Source organism: Sinocyclocheilus rhinocerous, unplaced genomic scaffold (assembly GCF_001515625.1).
Source record: "Sinocyclocheilus rhinocerous isolate Xijiao unplaced genomic scaffold, SAMN03320098_v1.1 scaffold3136, whole genome shotgun sequence".
In the NCBI taxonomy this organism is placed as follows: Eukaryota; Metazoa; Chordata; class Actinopteri; order Cypriniformes; family Cyprinidae; genus Sinocyclocheilus; species Sinocyclocheilus rhinocerous.
The window spans coordinates 207,112-228,354 of NW_015655418.1; the positions used below are offsets into that span (position 1 = coordinate 207,112).

At 41.0% G+C, this 21,243-nt stretch overlaps 1 protein-coding gene across 1 annotated transcript in view; it reads left to right on the forward strand.

The window, feature by feature from the left end:
* The window catches only part of LOC107718312 (mothers against decapentaplegic homolog 6-like), a 29,936-nt gene extending 23,597 nt beyond the window's left edge, over window positions 1–6,339 (forward strand). The window contains exons 4-5 of the mRNA XM_016525338.1: window positions 6,055–6,116; window positions 6,190–6,339. Coding sequence (XP_016380824.1) covers window positions 6,055–6,116; window positions 6,190–6,339 — 212 coding nt within the window. The remainder of the gene's footprint in view (window positions 1–6,054; window positions 6,117–6,189) is intronic.
* The last annotated feature ends 14,904 nt before the right edge of the window (window positions 6,340–21,243 follow it).

Sequence of the window (21,243 nt, forward strand, 5' to 3'; positions counted from 1 at the left end):
TCCAATTTGCGTCTCTGAGCAACATGACGCTGTTTTGTTCGTGAATGAATCAACCGTTTAAATGATTCGGTTCAATCGCAATGACTCACTTATTAACAGTGACTTGCTGCCACCTACTGACAGTTTTAATTTCACATTTAACGTATCTTTTCATTTTTATTTTTTTTTATAATATCAAATGAATTCAACGTTTTATGTGTAAAATATCAAAACAGTATTAATGCATTTGTAATTGCAGGTTAAATGCATTCATATCCTGCTTTAAACAGTGTAAATGCATCTAAATGCCCCTTCTGATGCAGCTTCTGTGTTTTCTCTGCATTCTTTCTTCTGCAAAGATTAATTGACTCATGAGAGAGCTACCGTGTAAGTTAGCTAAATTTTAGCTAAGGCAGGAAGTCTAGTAGTTTAGACCAGTGCGCGTTCTTTCACTGCATGATTCAGTTGATTAAAATGCATTTAGAATGATCACAAAATTCAAGATAAGGGGGCAGAAATTTTTATATTTATATCATTTCATATAGTTAATTAGTATCACGCTGTTTTGTTCGTGAATGAATCAACCGTTTAAATGATTCGGTTCAATCGCAATGACTCACTTATTAACAGTGACTTGCTGCCACCTACTGACAGTTTTAATTTCACATTTAACGTATCTTTTCATTTTTATTTTTTTTTATAATATCAAATGAATTCAACGTTTTATGTGTAAAATATCAAAACAGTATTAATGCATTTGTAATTGCAGGTTAAAAAACTTATTGGAAAAGATTAATTTCTATCACTGCTGTGAACTGATCACCACACAGAATATGAAGAATATCAAAAACTTTAGGAGTCAGCTGTCCACGGTAGTCCTTAAGATATCAGCACAATAACACACTCAGCAAACTATCATCTAATTATCGTTATCGATAAAATTCCAGAAAATATTGAGATATATTTTTGTCAATATTGCACACCCCTAATATATTTAATGTTTGTTCAATATGAGAAGTGCCCTTTTTTCCACTTGAGCCCCTGCCCCACAAAATGTCTGTGCACGTCCCTGCAGCACACAACAGCGTGTTTGTGTTTTTCAGTCGTTCCGGCTGAGCTCGGGAAGGGGTCAAACATTGCCATCCCCTCGGAGCCACTGACAGCGTGTGTCTCCGAGGAGATTGACACTGGCGGAGACAGTTTTGAGAATATAATAACAATAATAACATACTCTACCTTTCTAATGGGTAAATTGAGCTGTTGAAAGGTGCTGGGGTTAATGAACGCAGAGAGGCGTAATTGCCCCCAGCTTTTGTCTTCCACCTCTCGTGAAGTGTGTCCGTGTGCGTCGAAAGAGAGAGAAAAACTGAAGAATTCTGAGGCGTTCTCACTTTAGTGAGGAAAACACCGTTAGCACTTAGTCTGCCGTTATTATCTGTACTCAAAGTGATGGGCCCACAGCGCTTAAGTGTTGTTAACTAAACTGTTGCTGAGTCATTAAGGTACATGAGTTTAGATGTCCACCGCCTTTGAACTAACACCTACTCGCTACAGTTGATAGCCTAAATGAGGTTTATTATACTAAAGTACCATCATTGACTGCGATTAGAGCCGCGGTGCCGTCCGTCTGTCTGTCTTTCCTGGTCTGAGTAAGACTGTATTTCCAGCTCTGGCGGCTTGTCAGAAGCTCTTCACTGACTCATGAGTGAAGCCTCCAGGGAAAGGGGAGACAGGAACTCTGTATCCTGCTTGTTGTGCTCTTGCTGATGTGCATTTTCCAGCCCCTACCTGAACACATGCACGCACACACAAACACACTGCCACGCGGTGCAATCATTTAATGTTCTGTCAAGGGCCGAATTTGTTTCTTGAGTTGAAGTGTGCAGATAAATGGCCCGCTGAAGCACAGGATGATGCAGAGATGACAGACATTGTGTAATATGAATATTTAGTAAGTAAAATTCAGCATATAATGGTAGCTGTTTTGGAAGATGGTTTATAGTTGGTTTAAGCTGCACTGCATCAGTACTTTTTTCAGTTTGTTATATTGCGCATCATTTTGTATATTATATTTTATTGAAGAAAATGTATACAATAATAAATAATAAAATGTCTAAGCCTACTTAAATATCTACTTTATATACATACATTTAATTATATATACTTATGCATTGTTAAAATACACATGTATTTGCCATTGGGGTAGAAAAAAAACTGCAAAACAGTACATTTTAGATGTTTTATATGTTTTCTTCAGTAAAAATATATACATATTTATATGTTGTAATTTATATAATACATGCAAAAGAAATGCAAGATATATAATATAGGTAAATGTAAGCTATAATTTTCCAGTAGGGTTAAAAACAAATAAACAACTTAGAAATAAGTTTAGTTTTAGTTTAAAATAAAAATAAATAATTAAAACAAAACCAGTTGGGTAAAAAAAATAAGTCTTAATGTCTTGTTTTATAAGTTTTCACAATGTTTAGATATTTTACTGTAAAATGAGGCTAATAAAGAAAAACTATTGATAAATGTATAGATTTTTTGCAGTGTGGTCTCTAGCTGGTGGACAAGCTACCATATTCCAAAAAACAGCTTGAACACTGGTTTGAACACTGGTAGGTGATTTGTTGCTGGTCCAGGATGGTCTACCAGGTCTACCGTGTTCCAATCTTAAACTGGATTTTTCAGCAGGGAGTGCAACAGAAGAGTAAATCTGAAAAACAAAGAGATGGCACTGGCTGGTTTTGAGTTCTAAGATTCTAACGAGTTTGCCTGATTTGTTCTCTTCCTTCCCCGTCTCCTTTCCCACTGACACACACTCACACGGCACCGCTCAGGCGAGAACAGCCAAAACACACACTCCTCTCTCAAACACAAACATTGGCTGATATTCTCTTCAGCTCTAATATACTTAAAACACATGAACACACATGCACAACACCCTCAGGAAAAGGGCCGGTCTCTGGGCTGAGCATTGTTCGCTCCCAAGCTAAACATTAAATAGATTATTAACCTTTAATCTTTGCACCTCTGTTTAAACCCACAGAACAGGCAGTGCAGACTCAACCACCCCCTTTCTGTGTCTCTCTTCCTCTCGCTCACATTAAAACAGGGGGCATTAATCATATCACAGCACTTCTATGTTAAACAGCCATGTGAAACTTCCTGCCACATTGTTTTATTTTTTGCATCTCATTGATTTAGGTATACGTTTAAATTCAGCCCTCATTTGGCAGGATCTTCCTGTATCCTTTCCGTTGACCTAACATAGAGCTACTGGCTTAACATTGATGCTTTATGGAGAAAAATCTGCAAGGCAAGATCTGCACTATTATTATGATTTATTCACTACATTCTCAGTGCAATGGTTTCATTAGACCATTCATGCAGGAAAAACCACCTTGCAAGCTCAAAGAGGATGTAAGGAATTCTGTAATGTTAACATGCAGGGGCTCAGCGCAAGGGGCCGTTTCAGTAAAGAGAAGTGTGTTTAAAGTCGGTCCTGATTCCACATATCCAAACAGTTGTGCTAAAATGGGCAGCAGTTCTCGTATAATGAATTTCTGGGTTTGTTCGAGTGGCACTATGGCACTTGGTCACCAGACAATCAAGAACCAATTACATCATGTAATTGATGAGTGATGTTATTGATGTTCTACCAGCTAGTGAATAATGTTTTAAATTTTGGCTAGTGACTGAAATAACAACAAAACTGAAAATAAACTTTTAATTTAACCAAAAACTGTAACTAATAAATAAAGTTTCAGTAGTTAAATTAGGCTAATTGGTTAATTCTCGTTATTCTGTTCAGAGTGTCATATTCACTGGTGATAAACCAGTTGTAGTAAAACATTTTTTGCAATGCACCACATCTCGATATTTTAGCCGAACTAATTTTACTTGCTGCTCTAGGATAATTTTTGGTCACGGTCATGTTTACCCATTGTGGCTTATCCACATTGTGTGCACGAAATAGATTCTGACAGTCAAAATGCATTATTGCAGAAGTGATTACTAATGATGAATGATTACGGCCCTTCAAAACTATTTCAGACAAAACTGAAAAATCCTATTTTTATGTTTGCCAAAATTTTGGTACATCGCTAATATTGTATGGCTTCAGAAGACAGGAAATAGGGTATAGTGCACAAGTCTTGTTTGGAGCATGACAGCCTCGGTCACTGCAAACTGTTGTTAAATGAAGAAGAGCTTAATAAAGATTCTTAAACTCTCCTGTGTTTGTGTTTCACCCAAAAAATGTACAGCGTACAGGTTTAGAATGACATGAGGGTGAGTAAATGATGTCAAAAGTTTCATTTTTTGCATTTGTTCGACCCTGAGAGTTTGACTACATCAAGTGAATGAACAGGGACTACAGACCTGGCCCTTAAAATCTCCCTGCCAATAGCCTCTCAGGAGCAAAATAATGGCATCACTCAATGTGCAAGTTAATCTGAGCTGATAGCGTGAAGCCTGAGGGGTCAGGGGGTCACGAGTCATTTTTACGATGTAATTATTTATGTATGGTGCAATGTGTACATGGACAAGAGGAAAAAAACAGGAAATGCACTTTGGCTTACACACACACACATATATATATATATATATATATATATATAAAGATAAAGAATCTTTCAATACCAATTTGAAAAATTATACAGCAAAAATAGGAAGAGCCTGGTTTTGGTGTATAGTTTTCATATACTATTAATATCCAGATGAAAAGCTAACACCATTCACACATTGATAATAAAGTATTCGTATAATATTGCTGTGCTTTCTGTCTCTCACTTACATTTTTTTTCACCCATAAAAAAATTTATTCTAAGTGCTTATTTTTACATGAAAAAGAAGATAATGTGAATTAGATCATGTGAATTGGAAAAATAAGGTTCCAAAAGGGGGTTTTCATAGTGATACCATTTTGATTTCTTCAAATAACCTTTCACTGAATAAAAACTTTTTTTTTCTTGATGTGAAAACATCTAAAGAACCATTTCCATATAAGAACTTTTTGTGCAGTGAAAAGGTTCAGTGGATGTTAAAGGTTCTTCATGGAACCATAGATGCCAATAAATAACCTAAATAACCAACATTTAGAGTGTAAACTATCATCTTCATCTGATATTAGGCTTTGTGTTTTATCATTGCATCCTCAATTGTATTTTACATGGTGTCCTAACCAGATGCGACTTTTTCCAGCATCATTCTGGGAAGCCCTGTCCACCATGAAATCAGATTGGTCGAAAATCCTGTTCTGCATAACAGTACATTAAACATTAAAAATCTCTCTGATTTGGCTGGCTAATGTAATGTTGTAATGTTGCTTCACACTGGGAACTTTGTGCCTAGTTAGAACGCGGTGTTGCGCACAACTTGCTGTTGAAACATACCATCACTGTGGTCTGTGCAGGTGAAAAGAAATCCATTCTATTGAAACTGAGGTTTCAAACCGGGACTTTTGGCATTGGCTGTCATACTAAAAATTGTTCAAACCTCTGGAATTAACATTTTGAAACTGAGGGAGGTCGTTTTGGTGGCGCAAAGTTATTTCAGGCGTCAATCTCCCTTTTCGCTCCAGAGCCAAGCTCACATCTACACGTTGGTTGAGAGGAGGTTACAGCCAGAGTTCCTTGAGGTCCTTGAGAGCCTTGCTGGCCGGTGTTTAAGAGAGAGGAGGAGTTTTTCTGAAGAGAAGATGATGTATCCTCAAGCATGGCTTCCTCTCTGCTCTGTCCCTGCAGCTCCTAGCTGACTAGCCTCCACAGCGGCCGTGGTCAGTGGTTTATGGGACCAGCTGCGCTTCTTTCTTCTGCGAGGAGAGGAGGTGGTGGCTCCCATCCCAGTGCATTGATATATCTCCATGAATGCACATGGCAAAACCAAGACCTTTAAAAGAAACTATGCGCAGACCAGTAAACTACTTCCAAGGTGGATGTGGTAGGGCTGGCTTCCTTTCTAATTGTGGGTGTTGGTTGTCAAAGTCACTGGGGGAGAGGAGGAGGGGGCTGTGGACTAACCTGCCAAAAGCCAGTTTGAAAAAAAACAACAATCTGGTCCATGTAGGCGAACAATGCGATGAGATTGTGGACTGCAAATCCACAACGAAGAGATGCGCAACACTGGAGGTATTGCAGAAACAGCTTTGCCATCTCACACAGAGAGCAAAGCTCTTTCTCCCTATGCGCTGTCTGCCGCCAGACCCGTGCCGAGTTCAAACGGCCCAGAGGAGTGGCTCCTCTAACTGCAACTGGGGGCCATTATCTGCTCCTTTGTGTCTGCTTTATGGGAAGAGGGTCCGGATCACCACTCAGGGAGGAACTGGCAGACTATTATACTGGGCAGGGCTAGAGCCTGAGACACATAGTACACAGATTACACAAGGCACCTCAGCGGGTACAAAAGGGGGCCTAATTAGACCAGGCCTGGGTGAGGTCCAGAGAAATAGCGAGAGCGAGAGCGAGAGCTACCAGGCCTGGGAACGCACCCTGCTCCACAGTAGCTCCAGAATGGAGTGAGTAAGAGAGGGACGGATGGGGGAGAACGAAAAAGGAGGAGGAGAAATGGAAAAACCATGTAAGCAGTTTTGCGAGTGTGCCGCTACCTCAGGGATGGTATTGATTAACAGGATTTCAGAGCATTCTCACTGCCAAAGATGTCTTAAGGTGCTATGAGCTGCTGAGGGCCAAGTATGCCATTTTGTTTGCCCTGTTAATGTACAGTTCAGTGCCCTTTGTACCTCACAAAAGTTCTTTAGAATGTCCTTTCTCCCTCTTCTTTAATTGAGACTCTTGTGTCTCTCTAATTGAGACATGTTTAATTGTTCTGCTTCTCAGATCTTTCTACTGAGAAAAAGACCCTGGTAATTTCATGTGTTTCCTCTAGCATTTGAGAAAAGAAGTTAATGATGTTTCAAGTCTGCAATTTCATGTAAGATTTTAACATGAACATTTCTCATCAAACTCATCAATTGCCTCATTTGCATCTATTTCATTTCTACAAAGGAAAACACCTGAGCTTTGAATGTGCAACTTCTCAGCGATGATATATTCTTCTCTTATTCTACTCTTTTGACAAAGACCCAGTTTCCCAAATGAAAAAGATTGTTTTAATTGTGTAGTCATGCTAAAAATGGATTTTGCCAGTGTTTAGGAGTGCACTAGCATATGGATAGCTTCAAACCAAACACACATGGACTAAAAGCCACAAGAACTCTGATTTTGATGCCATGGGGTCTTTAGCAGCCAGATTTCCAGCATCATTCTACACTTAAATAATTCCAAAAGTCTCAAAAAAGTGCCTTTGAGTGTTCGTGCTTGCTCTTGAGTGTCCCGAGTTTGCATCTGACTACTATTTTAAGCATAGTTAGGAGGCTTTGTGATTATGACGTGCTTCTTGCCAAACCCTCAATGAATTCCACAGAGTTCAAGATGCTCTCCCTCCTTGAATCTGCTCCCCTGTTGCATACAAGGTAATTACTGCTAAACACTAAAAATGGACTTGTTTTTGTCACAAATCATCCAGAAATTATGACAAAAGTAGTCTTGCGTACTTGCAACAATGTCTGTTTTTTGTTGAAGCTTATTCCAGAATCATCCCCAAGAAAAGACCATCTGAACAAACCAACCACAATTTGTTTTGTTTTTATTATGTGTGCAATCTGGAATGCAAAATTTATATAACCTTTTCGTAAGTGTTTTTCTCCTGATCCTGAATTTTAGCATCTCTTCCCCAGGTGCAGGCGCTTGGCTTTAATCTTACAGATATATGCATTAGTCAGTTGCACTGATGACATACTTATAATTTTATACTTATAAAGTATTATTTAGAAGGTTCCCACAGTACCCACCCACGTTTGTCTTCCTATAAACTAAACAATGGCTTAGACTCACTTTATGACTCATCTTGTCCTGTGCCATCTATCACAGAAGTGCATTTTGCTTTACATCTATGTAAACCAGTAAAAAACATTTATTATCATAAGTTGCTCTTAATTTTTTAAGTCTTAATTGACGTCATTAAGGTCTCGTTTATGTTTCTTGTAAATATCAACTTTTTGATGTCAAACTGTTCTCTTTTTTCCTAAAATTAAAAAATAGACCCAGTTGAGATCATTGATGACATATATGTATCTTGTAAATAGCAATGTTGTTCTTTTCTTCTAAAATTAAAAAATAGACCCAATTTAGATCATTGCTGACATTTGCAGTTTGGTCTCAAACATTTGATTGCAGACTCTTTTATCTTGGCAGCCCTGACCACAGGGTGCTTGTTTTTTTGAGGAGAAAATCTGGTAAACATGACAGTTAAAGGGATAGTGCCTCACCTCATGTCACTCCAAACCTGTATGACTTACTTTCAAACTGTTTTGGTGACCATTGAGTATTTTATTAAAGAATAAAACATATTTTATGCTCAGCAAAAGAAAAAAAGTCATAGGTTTGGAACAACATGAGCGTGAATAAATGATGACAGAATGTCACTTTTCCCTTAACTTTTACTAGATCATAATACATGATGTGTTGAGAGAATTCCAGATGTGATATGATATTGCAACGATATCAAGACATCAGGTTTAATCTTGTAAAAATCGCCATTACACCACTCCCAGGTAATTCCCTCAGCTGTTATCAGAGTGTTTGATGATACAGCACTGGAATGTGTTCAGATGCTGTTTTATTGCATGCTGTCACATCCCGTGAATCACTCACTCCATGATAAAACATAAGCTTAACAGAACAGCCTCATGTATTTACTTCTCCCGCATTTACTTCCATTACAACTGTTCAACAGAATTGCACTGCACAAACTAGTAACCCAATTTTGTTGCTGCTTAAAATCCATGTTTAGCTCTGACGGACAGGGAGTGGAGGAGCAGTTAGCAGCAGCTGCCTGATTACCGTACTGCACAGTAGCCGCTGCTGCAGTTGATGACCTGATCCAGCCCGGCACATCTGGCGCTGGCACAAACACACTGTAGTAATAGCACATTTGAAAGCGGGAGAGAAGAAGATTACATGGAGCGCCTGGAAGACTTCCTGCCTGCTCTCTCTCATGAGCGAGACCTGCGGAAGTCTTCTCACCTTGGCTCAGGGCGCTCTAATTACAGAACTTCACCTGACAACAGTTAGACAGACATGCACGCACACGCTTTTGAGCTTGATGATTCGGGGATGTACAGAGCAGGAGATGAGACCACACTCGGGGTATTAGAGAAGACAATGCCGGAGATGTTCCCTCCCTTTCTGAAATGTAAGATTGGATTAACATGCCTTGGTGTGGCTGAGGTGCATCATTCACACCCCAGATAATGGAGCATGATAAAAATGCCATCTTCCTGTCATGTTGTTCTCTCTGAGTCTTGCTTATCTACGCTCTCTGACTTTCGAGAAAAAAGTTATGCAACAAGTGTTGTTTAGAAGTACATTGGGCAATATTATGACACTATTAGCTCAGTTGTAGATCAAAATGACCTTGCAGAGTTTCCTCCAAGAGGTGAAATGCGTGTGCTGAAAGCGAGGTGCTTTTGACAGCATCGCAGCAGCAATGTTCTTGTGTTGTTTCCTCCCTCCACTCTATAATTGCAGGGTTAACAGGGGCCTCACTGACGTACACACGGGATTTATTTTAGTGAGTTTTCACAGAGCTTAAAAGAATGCCATAGCACACCCTCCACACACACACACACAGAGAGTTTTGAGTCTAACATGCAATAAATACAAATGCACTCTCATTCCCTTCCATGCACTCAGCCTTGGGCAAATTTCTGATAACATAAATCATCTGGTACATCTTCAGAGCCTTCACCTCACTCAAAGCTCTCTTTAGGCAAAACACACAATAGACCTTGTTTAGTTTTGCGGTTTCAGTTTGGCTGTTCACCAACGTTAAAGACCTTTGATAATTTATAGTCATTGCATTTCATTGAGAATATTTCCTTTAAAGGACTTCCTTGTTAGCGCAAGCACTGATACAATGGACTGGCTTTGTAAACTACTCTGGTTTGTTTTTGATTTTTGTTTTTTAATTTTAAAGACTGACTCATTGTCTTCAGGTTCAATTTGAAAATGGAGCACATTAGTATGTTTTCCCTCTCTCTTAACACAGAGACGCTGTGCCTGACTCCACTACAATCTTCCCTTTCAGCAGCATTTAGCCATGACAGTGGGCTGTGTCCCTACTCCTGAAACCTGGCCAAGACCCCCCTTTTTCTGAAGAATGAGAAAGGCATTCCTTTTTCAGTTAACCCCTACCAAGGCTCCATTAAAATGGAATCAGACTTACATTACTTTGTCAGTCCTTTTGTTTTAAAGAAAGGTTTTTCATTTGGATAATCTCTAGTCCACCACAGACCAACTAGTTCACTCATTCACGTGTGCATGCAAATTTTTTTGCATACGATGTTATAAAGTATTAATAATAATATGAAGTAGTAATATGAAGTATTATTTATTTTTGACTAAAGGCCCATTCATTCAATAACAATATTGTTCCTCTGTGTCATTATCAATGTACTTGTGGTTTTGACCTCATATTCTCATATAATTAAAATGATTACTAAACTTTATAGTTACTCTTTACTTTGATGGGTGGTTACATTCATACATAGACCTTGTGAATGCTGGAGACCGGAAACGCAAGCTTATGCTAAAAAGTTTCAAAGTTCAAGTTTGATGAACCTGCAAATTCGTATTACGTGAAGACCTGTGACCAACAGAATAACAATATAAGTCTCTTTCCTTGCAGTCTCCGAATAAATTTTGCATCCTCAAAGTCTAGTGCAGGGGTGGCCAACATCGCTCCTGGAGAGGCACAGTCCTGCAGAGTGCAGACTTCAGCTCCAACCCTAATCAAACACACCTGAACAAGCTAATCAAGGTCTAAGGGTTACTAGAAAGCAACAGGCTGGTGAGTTTTTATCAGGGTTAGAGCAAAACTCTGCAGGACTGTGGCTTTGTATTGAAGTAAAAGTTGTTCCAAAAAATGCAGGCAACTTACTTATCATGCTTTTTGCCTTCTTTATACCTAATAGTATTCCCAGAATGCATTGTGACGGTTTTAGTGAAAACGAAAGAGGAGTGCTGAATTAGGAACTGCGTATAGCATACTATTCTTAATATTTTTAGCATATTGTCGTTATATGGCAGAAATAGTAAGAGTAGTATGTAGTTCAGAATTTTTCAGAATGTAGTTGCAACAAATGTTATTATAAAATAATATAATTTATTTAACAGAGAAAAGCATCCATAAAATTAGGTTAAAATAATTATAGGCATATAATTTCACCCCAAATTTGTGTGTGCTATCTATGTATATTTATACTTATTAAACTATTGCCTTGTTCATCTTATGCCCTGTATGCCATTTGTGAGTTGAGTCTCCTGCGGTGCTATTTGTTGTAGAGGTTCCAAATACATGTACGCCTACACAAGATCTGCCCACAGATTCATCATTCATAACATTTCATTTATACTGTAGAAAACTCAGCTTAAAGGGATAGTTCACCCAAAAATGAAAATTCTGTCATCATTCACTCACCCTCAAGTTGTTCCAAACCTGTATGAGTTTCTTTCTTCTGTTAAACACAAAAGAAGGTATTTTGAAGAACGTTGGTAACCAAACAGTTGACGATAGCTATTGACTTCCATAGCATTTTCCCCATAATATGGAAGTCAATGGCTTCCATGATACAGGTTTGGAACAACGTGAAGATGAGTAAATGAGGATAGAATTTTAATTTTTGCATGAACTATCCCTTTAATTCAACATATTTTGGCACAATTAAATATCTGTTCTGCAGATTCTGTCTGGCCCTGTGTCTGAATATGCCTACTTCCATAGTATATAGGCAAACAATATGTGAGCCGAGTAATATTGAGAAAAAAATATAAGAAAAGTACCCGGATGACTTACTACTTCCAGTGAGATTTTCAAGTGTGCATCAGATGGACACTTTACTATCCCATGAGGCCACAGGAGAGTTATTGTGAATGGCAGTTAAGTGAGACAACTGACACTGTAGGTCACATGACAGTGACTACGAATGTAGTATGAAATTCGGACATGCTACAACTACTTTAAAGAACACGTTTTTCAGTCGTGAAGCAAGTTTATAATAGAGGGGCAGCTAGACAGTATTTGATTTCGGGTGCAGCGTAGGCCTGCTTATGAGGTTTCATGACTGTTATGATGAGGCCTTAGCATCCAACTTTGAATCAGAAAGCTTGACAACTCGATAGGTTTTGGAGTTTATGGCTAGTTCTAAATTTGTCAGTGTGGATTGTGGGAACAGACAATGAAACAAAAATGAATGTAAATCACTCAAGACTAAAATTGTGTAAAAATGCTGGTGAAGTCATTCTTTGATGCCCTTTTCTGCTGTGTATATTTGCCACAACATTCCCTCGTGTCCCATTTGTTTTTACAAGGCATAACATTCTGTGATTTTAACCAGTGTAATGCTACTTTAATATGGGGTGAAGAAGCAGCTTTACTTTTATGCTGCTCTACCAGCCTGTCTCATCAGAAGTAAGAGAGAGTTTTATTTAATAGTTTTTTTCCAAGGGGGGCTATTAAACAAAGTACAATGCTAACCACCCCCTCTCTTTATTTCTCTCCCTCTCTTCTCCCTCCTAATATGTTCCATATTGTGAGTTTAAATAGGGTGAACTCAGGAAATGCAGTCACACTGGCTTGCCTTTCCAAGATTCCAGCCTGAGGTTTGGCCCAGTGTGGCGGTGGCTCTGCGGGCCCGGGCTCCTGGGCAAGCCTGTGTCGAGTTTCCTCCTCTTGAGTTGTCCACGTCGCCTGTTTTTGCTGGTTATATTCAGAATGGTCTGTTCTCTGCTGCCGCTTTGCAGTGCAATCCTTTTGCAAATTAGGTGCAGTTGTTTGACATTTCACAGGGTAATTGAAACAGTTATGGTAGCTTAGTGATGTTGTGTTTTACTCGTTAAAGTCTGCAAATAATTTTTGTTGCACGAGGTGTGAGAATGCTGCAGTAGTGTGTTTGTGCATGCACGAGATCATGCCATCCACTGCATATCCTAAAGATTCCTATCTTCATTCTCTGAGAATCTGGAGAACTTCAAGAACACTTCAGTGAAGCAGAGGAGATCAGAGATGTTCTGTGAATACCTCCCTCTTTCTCTACTCCAGCTAATCAATCACAGAGCCCGGTTTGCTGCTGCCAAACATCTGAAGTGCTTCTTGCAGGGGAATTAGACAGCGCAGCGTTGTAGTTCTCATTCATGTCTTTATCTCGGGCTGTATCTCATGCAGAACTACCCGTGAGGAAAATGCCTCCCGACTCTAAATAATATTCGTATTGTGGTTTTCACCTCTGCTATTTGCAGCTTCACTCCAGAAAGAGCGTGCATATGTGTGTGTAGAAGGGAAAAGAGGCATTTTTGAGTCCGTCTCTGAAGAAAAAAGATGAGTGAACAGATTCAGCTTCAGCTTAGAGGTCAGGTTACACATTCCAGGGGCACACACTACTGGCTGTCTCCACACTTAAATACCTGTGTGCATTTGTGACTGTGTGTATGTGTGTGCTCATTTGTGCACATACTTTTCATAAACAACTGCATTTCAATACTCTGACACACACACACATACACAGTATTCCTTTTCATAAATCCACAGACGCACACTCATTCCAGATATGATATACAGCATATAATTACATTATTGTAAGAGGCGATTACCCGGCATTAGTCTGTGGAGGGCTTTTTTTGTGCAGAAGACTTTAACATTTCTGTGGGAGAGAATGAAGCTGGTATGAGGGCCAGGCTCCAGAACAGTGCTGTGGAGAGGGGTAATGAGAGAGAGGAGCCCAGAGGCAGCCACTGTAATTGGGCTGTAAATGTCCAGAGAGCCCCAGGGACCAACCCCCACACATGGACTTTCCAGATGTTGGACGCCCTCTTCAATCATTTTGATATCTGAGTCACAGTGGCCACACCCATCTGTTGCATTTTTATAAAAAGTCTTCAATTACTTTTTTGTTTGATAAACGATCGATGATATAAAGACACTTCAGGGCAGGAAACTGAAAGTTTGGTTTTCAATTTCACGGGGAAGCATTTATAGATAATAATGCAATTGTGTTCCCAGATTCTGTGGTGAACATCTGAAGACGTGTACAGTCTCAAACTGATTTCATTACTGTAAGTAACAGGCTCACTACCACATGTATCTGGTAGAATGAAAGTCATAAACAATTGCATTCGAGGGACTAAATGAAGGAAGAAAACGGAAAGAGAGAATAGAAAAGAAGAGAAAGAAAGAGCACTGCTCTTTTAGTCTAATTTGCGGAAAAGCTTGTGCCCTTAAAACTCTGAGGAATCCAGTAAGAGAAACCACGGGAGTGGCTTTAAGTGCTGCTGGTGCCTACTGGACTGCTGTGTGTATGTGTGTAATTAAAAGAGAGAGCGAGAGAGAGAGAGAGAGAGAGAGAGAGTGATAGAGAAAGAGAGAGAGAGAGACTGTGGCATTGATTAAGGCAACAATGCTGTTTATTTTACTATTTTCTGACTTCTACACACAGAGGAACAAGGAAAAGGGAACTAGATGTACAGATGTATTTATGTCTTTTTTGTTCTTTAGATGGAGCAAACGGGCTTGCTGTACTTGACATGTTACATTCTTAAAAAACTAAAGAATTCAACACCAAATCTAAAGAGGAAATGACATACACTTACTTTTGAGCTTAAGTTGTATAATCATTAGCTTTTTATTTAACAGTTTGTTCCAAAACTCAAATTTAGTTGGCCAATATTTAGTACAACAGCACTGGCACTTTTCATTGTTTATAACACTGTGCTTACGTTTGTTTGCGTGTTCCAGACATACTGTCTGTTTGTGAATTAGTGGTGGGGATTTTTCAGTGTTTTATTTTTCTTCCAGTTTTTGCAGGTTCCATTGAAACACCATCGATGAATCATTCGATGAACCGATTCATTCAAAACCACAAATTCATTCAGGAACTAAAAAGGTGCATCCCAATTTGCATACTTGTGCATTATTCTATGCTGTTTTTAGTGTAAATAGTGTGATTAGTGTGTTCATACTGAAAATTCCAAAAAGAACAAGTGAACTTTAAATACCTAGATGATGCACTTTATTAACCAAAAAAAAAAGAAAAGCGTGGAATGTTGGACACTTCATGCACTCAACTGTTGCAGCTTTAATTAATCAGCGGAGGGGAGGGGCTATCAGACTCCAATGTTGAATGACAAAATAACCTTATAAAATTCATACACTACACAGTTGAGTAGCAAAACTGCATAGTGTTCATAGTGCGTCATTTGGGACGCAACTAAAAGTGACTGTCTTCTGGAGCAAGTCATTGAATCAATGACTCAATTAATTTGTTCAAAAACACTGATTCATTCAGGATTGAAACAAGTGATGGTGAGTTCATGTTCACTGGCGGGGAATGAGCGGTCGTTTTCAATTCATTCTTATGATGGCAGATCAGAGAAAGCTTTGCGAGTGACTGAGAGCATCAGGAAGTTCAAAAGAGCTTAACTTTATGCAAATGTCAGGCGAAATACATTGGGGGTAAGCCAGTCACTAGCTGCGTTTACATGGACCCAACTAATTCGATCGTAATAGGACTAGAAGCACAATCGGAATAAAAAATCACATGCAAACACGTCAATCGGATTGAATTGGCCAGATCCAACTAAAATTTCGATCAAATTGTAAGGAGTGGTTTATTCCTTTTGTAATCCGAGTGAGAGGACATGTAAACACTGCCCGAAGAAGATAAATATCACGTGTGCTTTTTAAAACAGTATGCGACAACATCGGGAAACTCTGTATATTCATGCAGTGTGCGCATGTCAAAAGTGTAAATCCGATCAGAAGCTTGTGACATATAAACGCGCATATCAACCCGATCACTTTATTTAGCGTTCATGTAAACACTACGTTCGGATTTGTCACTCAGAATGAATTCATTCCGATGGAAGCAAAAAGTGTCCATGTAAACGTACCTACTGTGAGATGCAAGTAGTGACATATGCCGATTGTGCTTGAGTTTCAACTCCAGTTATAAAAAAAATAGCATACACTAGACGGTTAGACTACATAGTGCATGGAATAAGCGTGAAGTGTCTTTCATTTGGGACACAACTAGTAATTCATTGCTTCAGAGACGTGGCAGTTGATTCTGCATTGGGTTTGTTTGGAACCAACAAACACAAAAAGAGACAAATTAACTGACAATACTGTGTCTAAATGTAATTAATTGTTTCTAGATAGGCTGCATTAGTGATGGTGATTGTAATCATTACACCAGTGGGTGCAAGCAGCAAGTGACTGTGTATTATGATTCATTGAACCATTCACTTAAATCATTTGTTCAAAAACACAGATTCTTTTAGAAATAAAGCATCGCTACTGTGTGTTCATTTGGAAATGTTTTCGAGAACCTGAACAGAGGAAGTAACAACAATGTTGTGTTTAAAATGTAAGTTACACAATATGTTGTCTGATATTTGCAACAACAATACTCTTGCTTGTGTGATTGCTTAAATTCTAATTTATACAACATTGCAGTATATTGCAAAAGAACAAAATCACTTCACTTTTTCCCTCTCACCTTCTAAGAGCAGAAATTTACGATATGTGCTTATCCTTCTTTTTGTGTACCTTTACCCATCCGTGTCTTCAGCGAAGGAATCCAGGGCCCCCAAACTTGAACAAAAAATTCTGCTGAAGGCTTTAAAAGGCCCTAGCAGCACCCTGTGTTAATAACCTGTCTTATTCCTGAGCCACTGTGTAACCCAAGCCCCCGCTCGCATTCCTCTCTCTTTTGTTTGACTTAGTTTTGAGCTTTTGAGACTGCCGGAGCTCCTGACTGCTTCGCTTGTCTTGTGCCATCCTACTGGAGGCTGTTTAAGGCCTTAATCTGGACCTGTCTGTCAGCTCTGCCCTGTTAAGGCCCGAACTGATTGACTATGAATGCTAACTTCTGTCAGCGCCTTGGAGTAAAGACCTGAGGTTTTGGGGGGCGGAAAGGGGCACAAGTGAATGAGATAGAAAAAGAGGGAAAGGTAAGGGGGGAGGGGGGAAGACAGAAATGCACAGTTGACAAGTGAAGGTTTTCCATGTGTGCTGCATTTACTGACAGAGGCTTTTCTGTTAGTTTCATTTTGAAAATCAGCCATATGATAATTGCATTACATGAATTTCAAATATCTGGAGTTTGTAATCAGGTCTTGGCCTGATGGAGACCTTAAAGTTGTTAAGGCAAGCTATTGGAGGAATATATTACATGTCATTGGTGAGCTTTGCAGGTCTGCTTAAAGTGAGAGGGAGCAGCATAGTGTTTCCATCTGGTCCTTTCCATGGCGGTTTAGTTTCTAAACCTAACACACACTCTCACAGACAGACTGATGTCTGTAGAATGTATACCATTAAACCCACAGGTACACCAGGCAGTCACACCAAATCATGCAACCTTCCTGCAAATGTCAACAACAAAAAAAGAGTCGTGTCACAGGAACGCGAGATGTTCCTGGCCCGGTTCTCATGGATTCCTGTGGGGAGATTTATGTAAGCGCCCTTCCCCTCGCCTGCGGTGGTGTGTACGAGTGGCGGCAGTCTGTCAGGGATGACGATGCTGACAATGTTCAAACAGTCATTAACAAGCCAAGAATCCCTATTAGGAATGACCCTGCAGGTACGACAGAGCAGGTTTAACCTCAGGCTCAATACGCGGCGTGTACAGACGCATTGCACTGAAACCCACACTTGTACTTGCCAGTGCAGTATGATGGTAAAAATAACATTGTAAACAGGAGTTATCTGATAACATTATGGTAAAATTGTGACAGTAACATTGTGAAATATTATTACAATTTAAAATAACCTTTGTGTTGTAATACATTTTTAATGGCAAATCTGAATTTTCAGCAGCCATTACTTCAGTCTTCTGTGTCACATGATCCTTCAGAATTAATTCTAATATGCTGATTTGGTGCTCAAACATTTCTGATTATTATTAATGTTGAAAAAAGTTGTGCTGCTTTATATTTTTGAGGAAACTGTGATATTTTTGGGGGGATTCTTTGATGAATAGAAAATTCAAAAGAACAGCATTTATAAGAAATAGAAATCTTTTGTAACATTATACATGTCTTTACTGTCATTTTGATCGTTTTGAGTCCTTGCTGTTTCTTAAAAAAAAAAAAAACATACTGACCCAAACTTTTGAACGGTAGTGTTTCCTGTGGTTTGTCATTTATCATAGTAACTATGTGGAGGTTGACATTAGCAAAATAATTTATTTTTATTTTTAAAATGTAATAAAATAAAAATAAAATGTTTAAAATAAACATTTTAATAGCAATGCATTTTTAAAGCCTATGCTTTTTCCTATGAATTTCCTTTTTACCCGCATACATTTCATCCCTGTCGGCATTCCCCTTATGTCTGTGTTTTCTTCTGCTTGTATGAACAAAATGAAGCAAGATTATTAATATAAATGCAGTAATAACTGCCCAGAGGCTTCTCCAGAGTCAGTATAATAGCAGTCACCTGAGAAGAGAGAGGGAGACAAGCGGGCCTCTGCATTCTTCCTGAGAGACCTGCAAGCTCAGGCTTGCTGCTGCTGTTTGGAAAGTGTGCAGCCTGTCTTGCTTACACGCTTCTCTGCTGTTCACACAGCCGGCCAATCGTGCAATTGTGCACTGTTTCTCACACACACGCAAAGAAAGAGAGAAAGAGAGAGCGAAAGTGTAACATACCAATAAAAAAATAATGATATTCTTTGTTGTATTTTCCTGTCAAAATAAAGTTAATTAGGAATATTTCAGCTTTTAAGAACAACTATAAGATACTGCTGGTTCCCCTTCAGGAACTCGAGCTGCGTCAGAGAACGCTTTGGGAATGCCCCCAGCGTGACCACGCTCTGAATCACATGTGTAATCAGTCCAATGGAAGGGCGAGACGTCATAGGCGGGTGACGTAGCGACCAGGAAGCTATAAAAGCAGGTGAGGTGGAACCGGCGTCAGCTTTCTGTCATTCAGCGAAGCGCTCTGTGTTGTGTCAGTCAAAATCTCTGTTGTGAGTCTTATTTGGTGTTGTTTGTCCAAAGAAAGAAAAAGAAAGTAGAAACAATGTCCAAGGCCACAGAGAAAACAAAGGAATAAGGGCGAAAGCGGGCAGCGTTTCAATCTGTGTGTTCCTCCCTGGCCTCGCTACATCACGACCGGGGATACACACAGTCTGTGCGTTGTTTATTTGGGGGCGAAGCATGTGGAGTCGGCTCTCGAGGGGGCCGATTGCCCGCATTGTGAGTGAATGTCATTGCGCTCGCTTCACTCCCGGAGGGCTCTCTTTGAGGAGGGAGCCTTCACCAGCGTTCCTCGCGGTGCTGGTCCCGCTTCAGCCGAGGCTGAGCAGCGGCTGCATTCGTGGGGTTCGCAATTGGATTGAGACGGGCGAGTCCCTATCTCCTTCCTCACCCGCCAGATCCGGTTCCCCTTTCTCTGGGATCGGAAGCCCGCGATGCGGTTTCTTCCCCCCGGGGAACGGGCTCGACGCTCCGCCTATGTTCCTCCGAGGAGGTTTATGTGGAGGGCGCCGATGAGGATTCGCACCCTCACTCAGCCCAGTATGAGGAGTTGTTGGAGGTGGTTACTCGTGCCGTGGCTAAGTTAAATATCGATTGGCCCGCCGAGAAACAGAACTGCAGAAAAGCAAGCTAAATGAATGCTTTCTGCGGAGTAAGCTGCCGCCTCCATGCCGGAGCCTGCCATTCTTCCCAGATCTCCACACCGAGATGTCGAAACCGTGGGCGAGACCGTTCTCGTCACGCTTATTTACTCCCGCCTCTTCTCATTATGCAAACGTGGCGGGGCTTAGTGACCACGGTTATAAGGTGATGCCCCGGGTGGAACAGACGCTTGCTAGCTATCTATCCCCTGGTGCGGCATCGTCTTTAAAGGCTCCGGTATTGCCCTCCAAGCCGTTACGCACAACATCTAGCTTGGTGGGCAAGGGGTATACGGCGGCAGGTCAGGCTGGTGCGGGTCTGCACACTATGGCGGTGTTACAGGCGTACCAAACCGACCTGCTAAAAGAGTTAGATGAAGGCGAGGAAATAAAAACGAATGATATTGCAGAGCTTCGTAGCACCGCAGATTTGTCTCTCCGCGCCACCAAAGAGACCGCCTGTGCCATTGGGCGGTCTATGGCAGCTCTAGTGGCAGCGGAGAGGCATCTCTGGTTGACCCTGTCAGATATTAAAGAAAAGGACAGGGTCTTCCTCATGGACTCACCGCTTGCGCCTTCTGGCCTGTTCGGCGACGCCGTCAATTCAGTCGTCGACAGGTACCAGGAGGCCCGTAAACAGGCGGCGGCATTCCAGCGGTTCCTCCCTCGCCGTTCTCTAGCTCCGGGGGCTGCTGGGCGGGAGCAACCCTCGCCGTGTACCTCCTCCTCATACCGTGAGGCACAGAAACAGAGCGTCCCTTCTCGTGCTCCTCCGCAACGGGACCGAGGTCAGCGGCGCTCTAGGTTGGGGGCTTCACAGTTGAAGCCCGATCTGAGGGTCGTGCTTCAAAGGAAGTCCTCGACCAAAAGGTCCTGACGTCAGGAGCTCAGGACCTGTGAGGGCGACCCCTACTGGGGAAGAGCGGGGTGCACCGCATCATACGGTGTCCGTCTCTCCTCAGTGCCCTCGGGAGATCATTCTGCCAACCCTGCCGCCATTAATGTTTCAGGGCGCAGCAGTCTCTAGCGAGCGCTTCCCTCAGTCTCTTCCGCCCGGAAACGTAGCGGAGCTGAGGTGCTCGCTACCCCTTCGGGGGTCTCTAGAGCAGCTAGTTCGGTCGTCTCCTGCTGGTCTTCCGTTTCAGGGCACCGAATTAGCAGCTACAAGTACACCGGAGGCCAGTCTCGAGAGAGTCTTGTGGGCCCCGAGCAGGCTCTGGTATTAGAACAGGAAGTGAACACTCTCTTGAGGAAGGAGGCCATCGAGGTGGTCCCTCCTCACGACAGGGAGTCTGGTACTTCAAAAGCTTATGAATATCGGGTTCTTCCTTTCGGCCTTGCACTCTCACCCCGTACTTTCACGAAGTGTGTGGATGCTGCTCTGGCTCCCTTGCGACTCCAGAGCATTCGCGTACTGAATTACATCGACGATTGGTTGATTTTGGCTTAATTGGAGCAGGTGGCGGTTCGACATCGAGATGTCGTTCTTGCTCACATGAAAGAATTGGGGTTAAGACTAAACGCCA